Source organism: Carcharodon carcharias, chromosome 21 (genome assembly GCF_017639515.1).
Source record: "Carcharodon carcharias isolate sCarCar2 chromosome 21, sCarCar2.pri, whole genome shotgun sequence".
In the NCBI taxonomy this organism is placed as follows: domain Eukaryota; kingdom Metazoa; phylum Chordata; class Chondrichthyes; order Lamniformes; family Lamnidae; genus Carcharodon; species Carcharodon carcharias.
Window position 1 is genome coordinate 37,703,940 of NC_054487.1, and position 13,456 is coordinate 37,717,395.

General features: G+C 39.2%; 1 protein-coding gene across 6 annotated transcripts in view; it reads right to left on the reverse strand.

Moving 5' to 3' along the window:
* The window catches only part of cadps2 (Ca++-dependent secretion activator 2), an 829,148-nt gene that overhangs the window by 36,758 nt on the left and 778,934 nt on the right, over positions 1-13,456 (reverse strand). For all 6 annotated transcript variants that reach the window (XM_041216037.1, XM_041216039.1, XM_041216038.1 and 3 more), the window contains one exon: positions 8,367-8,474. In XM_041216037.1, the coding sequence (XP_041071971.1) occupies positions 8,367-8,474 (108 nt within the window). The remainder of the gene's footprint in view (positions 1-8,366; positions 8,475-13,456) is intronic.

A 13,456-nucleotide genomic window follows, 5' to 3' on the forward strand; every position in this document is an offset into this window, starting at 1 on the left:
GGAGGTCAGTGCATCTGATTTTCATCCTTCCCAATTTCTAGGTTACCAATTCCAAAAACCAGAAAATCAAGAAGAAAACTTAACCTATCGGTTCAATTGGCAGTGGAAGAATGTAATTATTACAACAAATGGAGCTGTATTCTAATGTGACTAATATCAACTCTCTAAAGACATGAAAATTCTGCAAAGTTGTGCAATTTTTATTGATGTAATGCATAATAGACCAACATTGCTATAATTCTCATTCTTTAAGTAATGGCCTCCTTCATATATCATGCACGAGAGTGGCTGAAAGTTGTTGCTTGGGACAGATAAAGCTATGTAACCTGATGTTTCATTGAATGTGCACTGGAATGCCTACCATTTTGTATATGTGTGCACTCAGTGCAACAGTCACTCAGTTTTATTTGACTGCTGTGTCAAATAAACCTTAACTTTAATGACAATACATAAACTCAACAGAAGAGCAATCACAGCTTCCATTCTCAATCAACTAGCTTTAATGCTAAATAAATATTCTCTGAAGCAGCTGTGAGGATTGTGGAGCATCTTTTCTTCCTTGCTGCTTAAAGCTGTCTTGTGCCTATGTACAATGAGAGAGTTTCAATCGGAGGGCAAAAAGATGTGAGTAAACAATGTTGTCACCAACTCTTGCCTCAAATCTTTTCATTTTTACTGCAACAGAAGTGTTTCTTTTTAAACTTGATCTATTTTGAACCTGTATATGTTCATGACAAGCAACTTCCTTCATAAATGAGTTTTAAAAATCTGCATAACACAAACACTCCCTTTATGAATTTTTAAAAATTGCATAGTGCCTTGTGACAAAGCTTTTACAGACTTCTCTAGCTCTTTGAATAAACCAATCCCTTTTAAACAATCTTATTCTGAAAATGCTCTCTTGCTTTGCTAAATACTATCCATGATGGAAGGAATATTAAAAGCAACCAGTTCTGAAATCACTGGATTAAATTCATCATTACCAACAAGTAAGTTGGAAGAAAGAGGTACTTCTTGAGGCAAAGAAGCAGCTCAGAAGGTTGCCTATTGCGATCCTGGGTTTTACATCAGTGATATTGGAAGGAGCACCAGACAGGGATAATATTGTATTTCTGAGCCTTCCTGAAGGCTGAGATGCTGTGCAATCCTTCTCAGTCCCGATCTGAAAAATTCAGAACTGTGTATGTTGAAATGCTCCTTATGGTGAATAGAGTTGCAAATAAATACACAGATCTTGCTCCAATGAGCAAATTTGCTAAATTCTCATGGTAAAATGCTTTAATCTAGCTCTTCTACCTTAACAGGATATCCTTCCATAGCATCTGGCAGAATTACTGGTGTTTCGTCTTGAGTTCAGGGTCTAGATGGAGTTTCTTTAGGGGTTTTCTCTTGCTCTAAGAATATCACCATGTTATTTGTAAAAGCCATTGTTTATTTACAGATCTATGTACATCTCAATACTCTATGAGAGGTTGTGCTTCTGTTTCCCATCAGATCGCAGTTACTTAATCATGTAACATTTTATCATAGTTACAAAAGTAGTTACATCAGTATCAGGTGCTCTTGTTGTTAACCCTTCACTCTGCATCTCCCCCAAGTCTTTATCCCAACTATATACACACTTCTACATCTCCCCACAAAGCCTCAGACTTAATAGGGTTAGTCCCTGTGGTGCCCTGAGCAATCTCCCTGATCTGGTCCTGATTTTATTTTGAGGTTGAGGATGAACTGGATTCTCTCTTCCTTCGATAGAAGTGCCTTCCACCTAAGTTTCTACTTTTTTCCGGTTCCTTGTCTCCATCCAAATTTAAATAGTATGTCAACATTCCATTGGTTTTCTTCCCAATTATATTAAGGCTCTTCAGTTCCTTCTGATTTTTCCCTGGTCCATCTCAATTCTATAAGATCTCAGTTGTGGAGCTCTTTCTATTACAATGCTTTCTTTCTGTTGATCTTGTATTCACATTTTCGCGCTGGGCTGCAGCATTTCCAACTCTCACACTCTGTGCCTGAAGTTGAAATTACAAGCTTGATTGTCTCTTTGATGCTCCTCGTGCTTCCTAAATTTCTTAGGATTATCTGAAATATTGTTAGGTTGTAGCATTTGTTGTAGGGCTGGATGTTGTATTTGCAGCCATCTTCCCGTCATTAGTTCTGATGGTGAGAACCCATTTTTTTTTTTAGCAGTGAGGTTCTGTAGTTCCTTGATTGTTTGAACTTCTTCTGCTTATCCATTCGACGGAGGATATCTAGACGAACTAATCACATTCATGAAACCATATTCCTGCAAGAAGTTATGGAACAGCTCATTAGCAAACTGAGGACTGTTAACTGACACCACAACATCCAGGATGCCAGGTGTTATGAAAAATTTTCTTAGCAATGTAATAACTGCCTCCACCGTGATTCTGTGCAGTCGACTCACTTCAAACCATCTGGAATAGTAACCGATGACGATGATGAAGCTTTGCCTTTAAACTTAAATAAATCCATTCCCAGGCGCTGCCCTGGCCTCGAAGGAAACGTGGAGGGTTGCCAGTGGCTTGCTCTGCTGTTGGCTAATAGTGTGTCTGATGCCTGGTGACCAGACTGAATGCTGGGCTCTTGCTCAGCATTTCACTATTTCAAAGTGACCTTGATGGATTTTTTGGAAAATGTCAAGTTGAAGTGTTTTAAAGTTGACTAGTCTGTCATTAAAAACGAAGAACTAATTTATTTTGAGATGTTTGAAGTATTGGTGAAGTACTGGGCTGTTAAGAGTATAATCTGGCCATCCATTCTGACAATACTCTTTTATTTGGATGCATTTACCATCCTGCTGTTGTGTTTGCTTAATTTCTTGTAATCTCTTCCATGGCAGGTAAGCATAATGTAAACAATGAGTGAAGTATGTGTTTCCACTTCCTCAGTAAAATTTAAATCTTCCAGTTTGACCCCTTCCACTGGTATTCATGATAATGCTTCTGCTATTATCCGGTACTTTGCTTGAATGTACTCAGTAACTGAATCATATCACATGAGTCGCAGTCTAAAACACTGAATTCTAGACTGCATTTTTGTAATTTCCTTTAGGTTAAGAAGAGTAACCAAAGGTTTGTGGTTGGTTTCAATTTTAAACCTTAATGCCATGGCATAATCAGAGAACTTCTCGCAGACCTCTGTGGATGCTATTGCTTCTTTCTCAACTGTTGCATACCTTTTCTCTGTGTCTATGACATATATTAAGGCATAATAAACAGGTCTTCTTTGTTCATCTTTTGGAACTTGAAACAGCACCGCATCCAAGCCTCTGGATGATTTGTCTGCTGCTACAATTGTTGGCAACTCTGGATCACAGTCTGCTAGAATTTCTGGTGAAATTAGGAGAGTTTTGATTTTGTCAAAAGCAATTGCTGGTGCAAGTTCTAGCACCACTGCTGACTTTGTCTTAACTGCTGTTGTAATGGCTCATTGATTTCTGCCAGGTTTGGTAGGAACTTGCCTTCTTGGTTGGCCATCCCAAGAAATCTTTGTAATTCTCTTATGTTTTAAGATGTGGGAATTCTCTAATGACCTTCGTTTTCTGTGGATTGGCAATAATTCCTAAAGCTTGCACAGTGTGCCTCAAAAATTTTATCATAGGCTTTGCAAATTCACATTTGTCATTTAATGTCAAAGCTGCTTCTTGTAGAGCTTTGAGGACTGTTCTCAACTGACAGTCACATTCTTCCCTTGATGAACCTTGTATGATATCATCCATATGGTATATTATACCTTCCAGGAACTGAGACACCATTCTTTGGAATATCTCAGGTGCAGAAGCAATTCCGAATGGTAACCTGTTAAAACACTAATGACCAAATGGGGTGATAAAAGTAACTAGCAATCTGGATTCTTAGTCCAGAGGGAACTGCCAAAAGCCACTATTAGCATCCAATTTTTATGAAGAGTGTGCTTTCTGTTAATTTGGCAAGACTTTCATCCACTGATGCCATCAAGTAGATCCTGCAGTCTACTGACTTGCTTAATTGAGCCAAGTCCATGCAGATTCTAATTGAGCTATTAGGCTTTGTACTGTGACTATTCCAGAACATCACTTTGTTGGTATGATTACTGGAGAGATGACCCCTTGTTGTAACATGTGTCCAGTCTTGGTCTTGATTTTGGTTAAGAGTGGTTGAGGGACCTTCCTTGCTGTGTAGAGTCATATAGGCTTAGTATCCGCCCTTAGGGTTACATTATATTTTGTCTTCAGTTTTCCTAAGCCTGAAAATAGGGGTGGAAATTTGTTTCTGAATTCATCATAGGACTGATCATCAGCAAATGTCATCAATCTTGTAAAGCAGACTCAACTGCAAGCATGTGTTTCTGGTCAATAATGATGACTCCCAGTCTGTGTAACATATCGGGGTTCAAAGAGTTATTTATCCTTGTACCTTAATCTCACCAAGTGTTGGCCAATTGCTTTGTTTAGTTCTTCCTGGACCTTGCAACTAGATGCAGAATGCATGTAACATGATACTTTTAAGCCACTTTACTTCAGCAGATCATACTGAAACCTCTAGCTTGAATTCTGTGGGATGACAATCAACTTCGAATTTAATGCTCCAATAATTATTTTCTGTTACGTTAACTTCTCCTAGAAAAGTTATTTGTTTTTTCAGTTGCTCTTCCACTTCATGAATTTGACTTGGTCTTGTTATTTTATTCTTCCTGGGAGCTACTTGTATTTTAGATTGGCAGACATTATTAAAGTGTCAGAATTACCTGGAAAAACTCAGCAGGTCTGGCAGCATCGGCGGAGAAGAAAAGAGTTGACGTTTCGAGTCCTCATGACCCTTCGAAGGGTCATGAGGACTCGAAACGTCGACTCTTTTCTTCTCCGCTGATGCTGCCAGACCTGCTGAGTTTTTCCAGGTAATTCTGTTTTTGTTTTGGATTTCCAGCATCCGCAGTTTTTTTGTTTTTATTATTAAAGTGTCCAAACCTTCCACAGTTGTGGCACTCTGCTCCCCCTGCTGGGCATTCTTCCCACTTGTTTAGGGTTTTCCTGCCACACCAAGAGCATTTTAAGATGACGGTTTGTGCGCTTTCCCCCAATTTTGCCAGCATTTGCTTCACTGTGCTCTCTCTCTTTTGTCTGACATATTGAATGTCCTCACTCATTTTTTATCCAAGGGACAATACTTTCACCATGAGCAATTGCTCTGTTTTGCTTCCTAAGCTTGGTCTGTTGCACTACTGTACTGCCTTTGTGAGATTTAAATGTTCCCTCATTTGCAAGAGATCTGATAGGGTTTCATTTAAGATCCTAACTACTATACGATTGCATATTAACTCATCTCTAAGGATCCCGTAGTCACAATTCTCCACAAATCTGTATAGGTCATTTATAAATTAATCCATGTATTCACCCAGTTTTTGTTTCCCGTTATTAAATTTTGCTTATTCCAATGGTCAAATTTCTTTGAACACTGAAGTAAGAATCAAATGCCTGCAGGGCTTCATCGTATGAGCTTCAAGCCTCATCGACTCCCTGTGTTGCTATTATGTTGTGTGCAATAGCCCCTACCACATAAAGTATTGGCCTGATCTTTTTGTTCCTTCTTATGCAAACCTGAAGCAGTTCTGCATCCGAAGAATTTCCTCCTCCAACTGTCCCAGTGTTGAGCCTGTTGCGAGCCTTCAGCACTTCAGAAAGGTTCTGGAAGTGACAGTGTAAACTCCATGCTTGTCCCATGTTCTGGATCTTTTGCTGCTTCAGTAGTTTGGCTTGTAGATTGTGATCAGTACTCACTGCTGTCTGGATCCTGGCCTGTGTGCCAGCCTGTAACTGCTGCACCCACAATACTCTATTCTCTTTTTCCAAGAGATTTGTACGTCTTTCAGGTCTACAGTCTTCACTTGGAGTTTTCCTGGGTCCTTTACATTCTGTCCGCTGCCACCATGTTTTGTCTTAAGTTCGGGGTCTAGATGTGTTTCGTTAGGATATGCCTGTTACCCTAAGAATGCTACCATAGATTGCTATTTGTAAAAAAAACATTTGTTTATTTACAGATATACATCTCAGTCTACATAAGGTTGTACTTCTGCTTCCCACCAGATCTCAGCTACTCAATCATATGATGTTGCATCATAGTCACATCAGTAGTCACATCAATATCAGTTGCTCCTGATGTTAAACCTTTACTTTAAAACTGGAATACTCAACAAACACAACACAGCACCACTCCGCTTTTGCCCTATGAGGGTAAGGAAAGATCAATAAAAGTGATTTCCAAAGTCAGGTAGAACTCTAAAACCAACATAGGTCAGAATTGAGGAGTTGACCAGTGAGAACACTCAATATCCGGAGTTATAGAGGGACACCATTAAGGTCAGCAACTCAGAGAACAGCCTGGTAGAAATTAATTGCCTCTTTGAAGTTATTGCTGTTCATTCCCTAAAACAGCAGTCTTTAAAAAGACACAATATAAGTGCGTTTATGAAAATTATCTTCAGCTGTTACTGAGCCGAAAAGGGATACAGGAAAGTCTGATATTCCATGTTTCTTCCAAACAATGAAACGCTGTTGAAGTATAATAATCAGAATACTATGTGTTCTACAGGATAATATTGCTTCAGTTATTAGATTCTTGGAACTTAAGTGGGGCAATTTCCATTAAAATCAATGTAAATGAAGAGTGAGAGATGTAAAATGGGCTGCTGATTCATTAGTATCCAGATTACAATATCACACAAAACTAAAATGATCCTCTTGATATTTTGCAGAAATGCTTTGCTGAACCTCTGGAACTTTTAATGAGATGTAAATGATACAAAGTAATGAACTTGTTCAGGCCAGGAAAAGGCAAATTTAGTTAACGTTTAAAGCCAAGATTTAGAAATGAGCGAAATAAAAATATACATTTTCACTGAAATTAATGGAAACATACAACTAAGTTACTAAATGTTGCTCCTGCCTGCTGAAAACCATTCAATCATGGAAATATCTGTTTTACAGTTTAAGTGGTCAAATGTCAATGCTGGAAGGAAATCCACATTGGTGAAATAGCATGGGACAGCGCACGTATCAGAAAGTGGACAATGGCACAGTGAGATGACATGATGTGCTGTTCAAAGGGTCTGTATTCAGATAATTTTCCATGATATGTTAAGGCTATATTCAAAACAGGTGGCAAGATGAGGGAGATGGTCGATGAATGATCTGCACAGCACAAATCCAATCCAGGTTGTAACGATGGAATGCTTCTCTTAAACTGGGTTAATTGCTGCTACCTCCTGTAATGCAGTCTCCAATAATCTCAAAGTAGATCTCCTGGATTCCCTAACTAGGAAATTCCAGTAGAAAATGGATCTTCTTGACAGCCAGTCTTACCGAATCCAATACTTACTTTGAACTTACCATGGACTGCACAAGACTACAGCATCAATGTGTTTCATAAAATATATCAGCTAAAGTATCATCTCTCCTATGACTTCTGAAGGTGCTGAATAAAATGCAAAGGTTGTGGAAAGCATGCTTTTTCTGCTGGCTTCCTACAGGACAATAGGAACTGCTGGAATTGTAACAGGTAAGATGATACAGTTGGTGTAATGAAAGAATGAATTTACATGGGCTTATGTCTCCTTTATCCGAACCTATCCAGTAATTGAGCAATATGATCCATGCAGTTGTTACCGAGACCAAACAATAAATTGATGTCAATTGATGGACATGTGTTTTCTCTCTCTAATGATGGAGCGAGAAAAGTTACCTTTCTAATATTGAGCCATTGCTTTGAAAGGGGGATCCATTTAATTTCCTAAACAGCAAAATCCATTAGACTAATATGCCAGTGTGTGACTTGGCAAGATTAATGTGAAGGAAATGAGTATGAAGAAAAGATGATATGAAAGAGGTGAGCTACTCACTTAACTGACTAGGATAAATTATTTTAAGACATTGTGGACAATCTAGTTCCTACACAATATACCACAGGGTCACTCTCCACCATTAAACACCAGTTTTGGTATCCATATTACATATACAATAAGCTGGAAATTGTACAGTGCCGTAGTGTCTTGTACAGTGCTGTAGTGTCTTGTACAGTGCTGTAGTGTCTTGTGAGGAGAACTACACAAAAGTTTGCTCCTGACTATTTGCAGACAACCACCATGAAAACAAATACAAAAATCAAAACATTAACTCATGTAACACAGTCTCAGTTTTGGAAGCCGGTCACTGGAAAGCATCCCCACACATATAACAGAAGGGGGTCAGCACGGAAATCCAGGTCAACATTTAACACCATGCAGGACACTGGGTCTCCAAATGCCACTTATCCCTCTCAAGAAAATATTTCTTGTGCCCTTTCTCAGCATGCCTTGCAAGGGTAGATACTTACATCAAACAAATTTTCTATATACATTTCCTCATTGACCTTGTCCCGAAGTATGTCCTGATTCTGCCGTACAAAAGTGATGTAGGTGTCTGCTAGGTCCATTCCAGGTTGCTAGAATGAAATAGATAAAAAGAAATTTCTCATCAATGGGATTTATCTTGTTAGACCTGTATTTATGTTCCTCATTCCCCTACTTTTTCTCTGCTTGGGGAAAACTCTACTCTGTTCAGTTTCTATTATCCATGTGAGAAGGTCCAGACCATGGGTTTCTCTATGATCACCACACATACTTAACAGGCAAAAAAAATTACATAATAACATTCAGATGTGTTTTCTTGCTCTTTGCAATGCATGGTCTGCTGCTTCAAGGTGCTTTACCTAATGCTCTTGTTGAAAACTAAGGAATGGTCAACTATGGCAAGGGAATATTGCTAAGTGGTGTCCCTAAGGATCCAAATGTGTCAGTTCAGAGAGTAGGAGCACCCTACACCACAGTAATGCTTGGCAGAACCTATGACAGGAAAATGCAATCACAAGATTGTATGGCTGACTCTCCAAGTGGGTGCAGGAGCACAGTGCAATTCTTGAAGGAAGTGCTATTTGGGAACTCCTGGCCTTGCAGTCTCTGATTTTCCATCCATTTAAAAGAATGGATGGAAACTCAGAGGCAATGGATAACTGATCCCCCAACAGTTGGTCCCCTGTGAGCGCTGCCCCTCAAGGGATTTGCCCTTATGTAGCCAATGCAGAACTGCACTGAACAGGAAAATTGTTAGAATTTTTTATGCAGGATTACTCCACCTCACTGCTCAAGTCATTAATATTTAGATAAGTTCTAAATATTAGAACTAAAGTTTCCTATTACTCTTTGTGCCTCAGCTCCTTGGGCACACATTGCTGTGTTGAATATGAGCAAAATAGTCAATGCGAGAGTAAAACTTTACAGTAACTTTTATCACTCGTGTTAGCAGCTGGAGGGAAAGGTCTTTCTTTGAGTGAAAATGAAAGAACCATGTTAATATGAATAGCTTTCTTTAATTGATGCCTTAAGGAATTCTTGTATGTCTCACAATTTTACAAAAAAATTATCACTGAATGGAATGAAAGAAACTTCTAGGTATTGGAACATGAAAGCTTAATGACTATTCCTTTTCCAACTGTTTCCTGTGTTCAAAGAACTCACTTATATATGGTGCCTTATCACACCCTCAGGATGCCCCAAACTGCTTCAAAGCCAACAAGCTACTTTTTAAACGTAGTTTAAAAACAATTGTGCTCACTACACTCTGCAGGAATGCAGCTCCAAGCCAGAAGTATTGGATCACAGAATTATACCCATCTATATAGTTAATTTGTTGGACAGCCTAGTGTGTGGATCCTTAGCCATGAAATCCAACAGTTCCTGATGGCTATTATAAAGAGTAAGTCACTACATGGCACTGCCACTGAAGCTTACATGGCTGAGATCTGTGGAGGTGGGAAGGATGGACTGAGCATCCTTTCCCTACTAAATAGTGAGCGGGCACCATATTATCTGAACTGCATGAGACAGGTATGTGCCAGAGATACACCCACTATAGCACTTGTGCCTGGCTACCCCAACTAATCCCATGGCCCCTGCAAACTTTGATGGGTTCAGTGTCAGAGTGCACTAGTGGGCATAATTAGAGTAGTTATGTTGGGATCACATCCTTGATGGTTTTCAGGACCATAACATTCAGCTGGTAGGAAATGTACATTCCACAATCAACAGGCTCAGATTGAATAGACATTTGACCAATCCAACCAACAAACAAAAGCAAAAGCAAAATTAAGAGAAACGTTACATCTTCAAAACCCAGCATTGTAATTGGGCACTGGGTTCACTGGGATGAATACAAGAAGATGGAGAAGTGTGTTACATGGGTGTTCAGAGAAGCAAAGGAAGACCTAGAAAAAAAGCACAAGACACAAAGAAATTCTTGTGTACAATAACTGTAAGAAACCAGTCAGAGAGTATGAGAGAAGCATATGAGATCCAAATGGACAAAGAAGACCAAAAAACAGAAGACCAGCACAGGATGGTAAATCTGCTGAATGATTACTTCCAAGTATTTCTTCCAAATATTTCAAGCAACAAGTCCTTCCCAAAGAAAGCTAATCTAAGCAAAGGAATGTCAACATGGTAGCTTGAACTAAGACAGCTTAGAAGTCAAAAAGTATTTAGAAATCCTCTTTCCAGAGAGGGAATCAAAGCTGTTTAGCTAATCCCATAAAATGCAGAAAATACCCACTTATTAAAGACCCCAATTTCTTACAGAAAATAATCTAAACAGCAATAATTATCAATCATTTTTAAAAATTCATTTGTGGAATATGGGCAATGAGATGGGACTCCTAGGCAACTGAGGAGCTCAAAACTAATAAGTCACCAATGGATAGAGGGCACTGAACCCAGACTTCTGAGAGAGACTGAGGCAAGCATTATCATTATGATGGAGTACGAGCCAACCTGGCAGCTATACCCAAAATGGGTGACAAATCAGATTCAGATACATATAACTACAATGGTCTTACATCAATCCTGGGTAAAGCAATTGAATCAATTATCAGGTGGAAACTTGAAGCTTAAGATTTCCTAGGGTTCGGGCACCACAGATACCTAAATAGGCAGTCAACTAGTCATTACTAATTTTAAGATGGTTTGTGAAGTTTATTAAAAACTACAGTTTAGATAGGATATATAAACTAATTAGACATGAAAAATATATGACCCATAATAGCTTCTGATAACAGCATTCCGCTCTCTAGTTGAAGTGTTAGGAAACTCTTTCCTCAATCTCTTGATCTTCTTCCTCCTCCTCTGGTCCATCTTCCATCTGAAGAAGGTAGCTACCCAATAAGCACTGGCACCTCAGCCCCCTACCACCAGTATAACACTAATATATATGCCCATTTTGGAGGGCTGGTAGCTTACCCAGTGTCAATCTAACTATTCTGACCAATGGTTACAGGACAGGCACTCCTCACTGTCAGGGTGGTTACCACCCCACCTTGTGTGTTGCCCTGCTTGAGGTCAGTCTTTTAGTTGACATCTTGCCGAGGGTCAGATCTTGGCCCTTCCTAAACACTTACATAGAAAAGGTGGTACACATGGCGCCATCCTACCAGCTTAGGAATGTCAACATGGTAGCTTAAAATAGGACTGTTTAGAGGTAAAAAGAAAAATGTTTAGAAATCTTTCCAGAGAATCAATGTTGGTTAGCTAATCCCATAAAATTCAGAAAATACCCACTTATTAAAGACCCCAATTTCTTATAGAAAATAACCTATACAGTAACAATTAATTATCAATCTATTTTTTATTCATCCATGGAATATGGGCATCGCTCGCAAAGTCAGCGTTTGCTGCCTGTCCCGAAGTGCCCTTGAAAAGGCAGTGGTGAGTCACTCCTTGAATCGCAGCAGTTCCTGCGGTGAAGGTGCACCCACAGTGCTGTTAGGGAGGGAGTTCCAGGAATTTGACTCAGTAACCATGAAGGAATGGTGATATATTTTCAAATTAGGGTGGTATGTGACTTGGAAGGGATGTGGATTCTACCTGGCTAACCTGCTGGATTTCTTTGAAGAAGTGACATATAAAATAGCAACTGTTTTATGGCTTCCGTCAATCCCAGCCACCCAAAGCTGGGCCACTTTCAAACTTTTTAAAGTGGGTTAAAGTCAGACACTTTTACCTTCATTTGCTAAATTGATTGACAGACTTGCTATGTCTCTTTTTAATAAATGCTTAAATAAAGGAACCTATTTTCCTTTCCTCTCTGCTCATGTACCTGTCGCAGGCAAGGAGACATATGGGCATTTCACACCTTGAGAATAGATTTTCTCATGCAGTCTGCAGTTTTGAGACAGTAATTAATTATTACAAGAACATACACAAACTTGGATGGATTCACTGCAACAGCTGCAGACATTTACCAATTAGAATTGCAGTTCTTTAAAACAATTTCTTCTACATTGCAACTTGCAAAGGGTAATTACTTATAATGAATGGCTAAGAGATACATTCCTTATTACTGCACATCTTGAAAAACTGTCAAGTTCTCTGGTTTGTCAGAAGGTGCTGAGGTACCAGGAAAGGAAGCAAACATTTTTTTTATTATTAGCACCATTAAATTTCATAGCTCAGCTCATCAGACTGCACAGGTCACCTTTTGTACTACAGTAAAATGAAGTGGAAACAAATTGCTTTCTCGCACTGAGTTAGCACTTATTAAAAAAATCACAAACAACTTGAACTTTGAACTCATATCTATCATCTTATTTTTCATGCGTTAATGTGCGAATGTCCATGGGAACAATCAGTGCAAATGTTTTCACCAAATGGAATCAACATGTACAGAATCTTATATGTAACAAGGCAGGGACAGCAGCATGGGGAGAGGGTGAAGGGAGATTTTACATTAGTTATGCTTTCTCTGCAAAGTATCAATGTCTCAAAGACCTCTGTGACAGATCTTGCTGGTTGCTTTTTGAAAGGCTACCTTTCTAGTAGTTTAGATCTTCTACTCTTCTGCTTTTCTCCCCCACTATCTGTTAAGAGTGATTCTAATTCTTTGTCTGTTTTCTTCTGCCAAGTTATTCTGTCCAAACTGATAAGTCCACCCAACGATTTGAGATGTGAACAGTAGCAGAGCTGAAACCGAATGAACAAAAAAAAAGCGAGGCGTGGAGTGAGCAGAGGGAAGGATTAAAACATAAACTGTCTAGCCACATTCATACCAGTGTTAGAAAAGCGAGCTGGAGTCACAATGAATGTCAAACCAAAGCCAGATTGTAACATTATATCATGATAACTTCCCACTAACAGTGTAATTACACTGTGAGCTGTACTTTATGGTCCCTCAGTATGGAGTGTGAAACTACTGATTGCAAGCTTTGTGCTTATATGAAATAGGAATGTCTACTTTCACCAAGGTTTTGGTTTGGGGTCAATTAGCTATGCAGAGTGGGTTTCTGATCCAGTTTGGACCTCCTGCAGGCAGCTGGCTAAAGGAGAATGGGAGTACTATCCAATGTCATCCCAACTGTTGAAGAACTGCAGCTGGCATTTA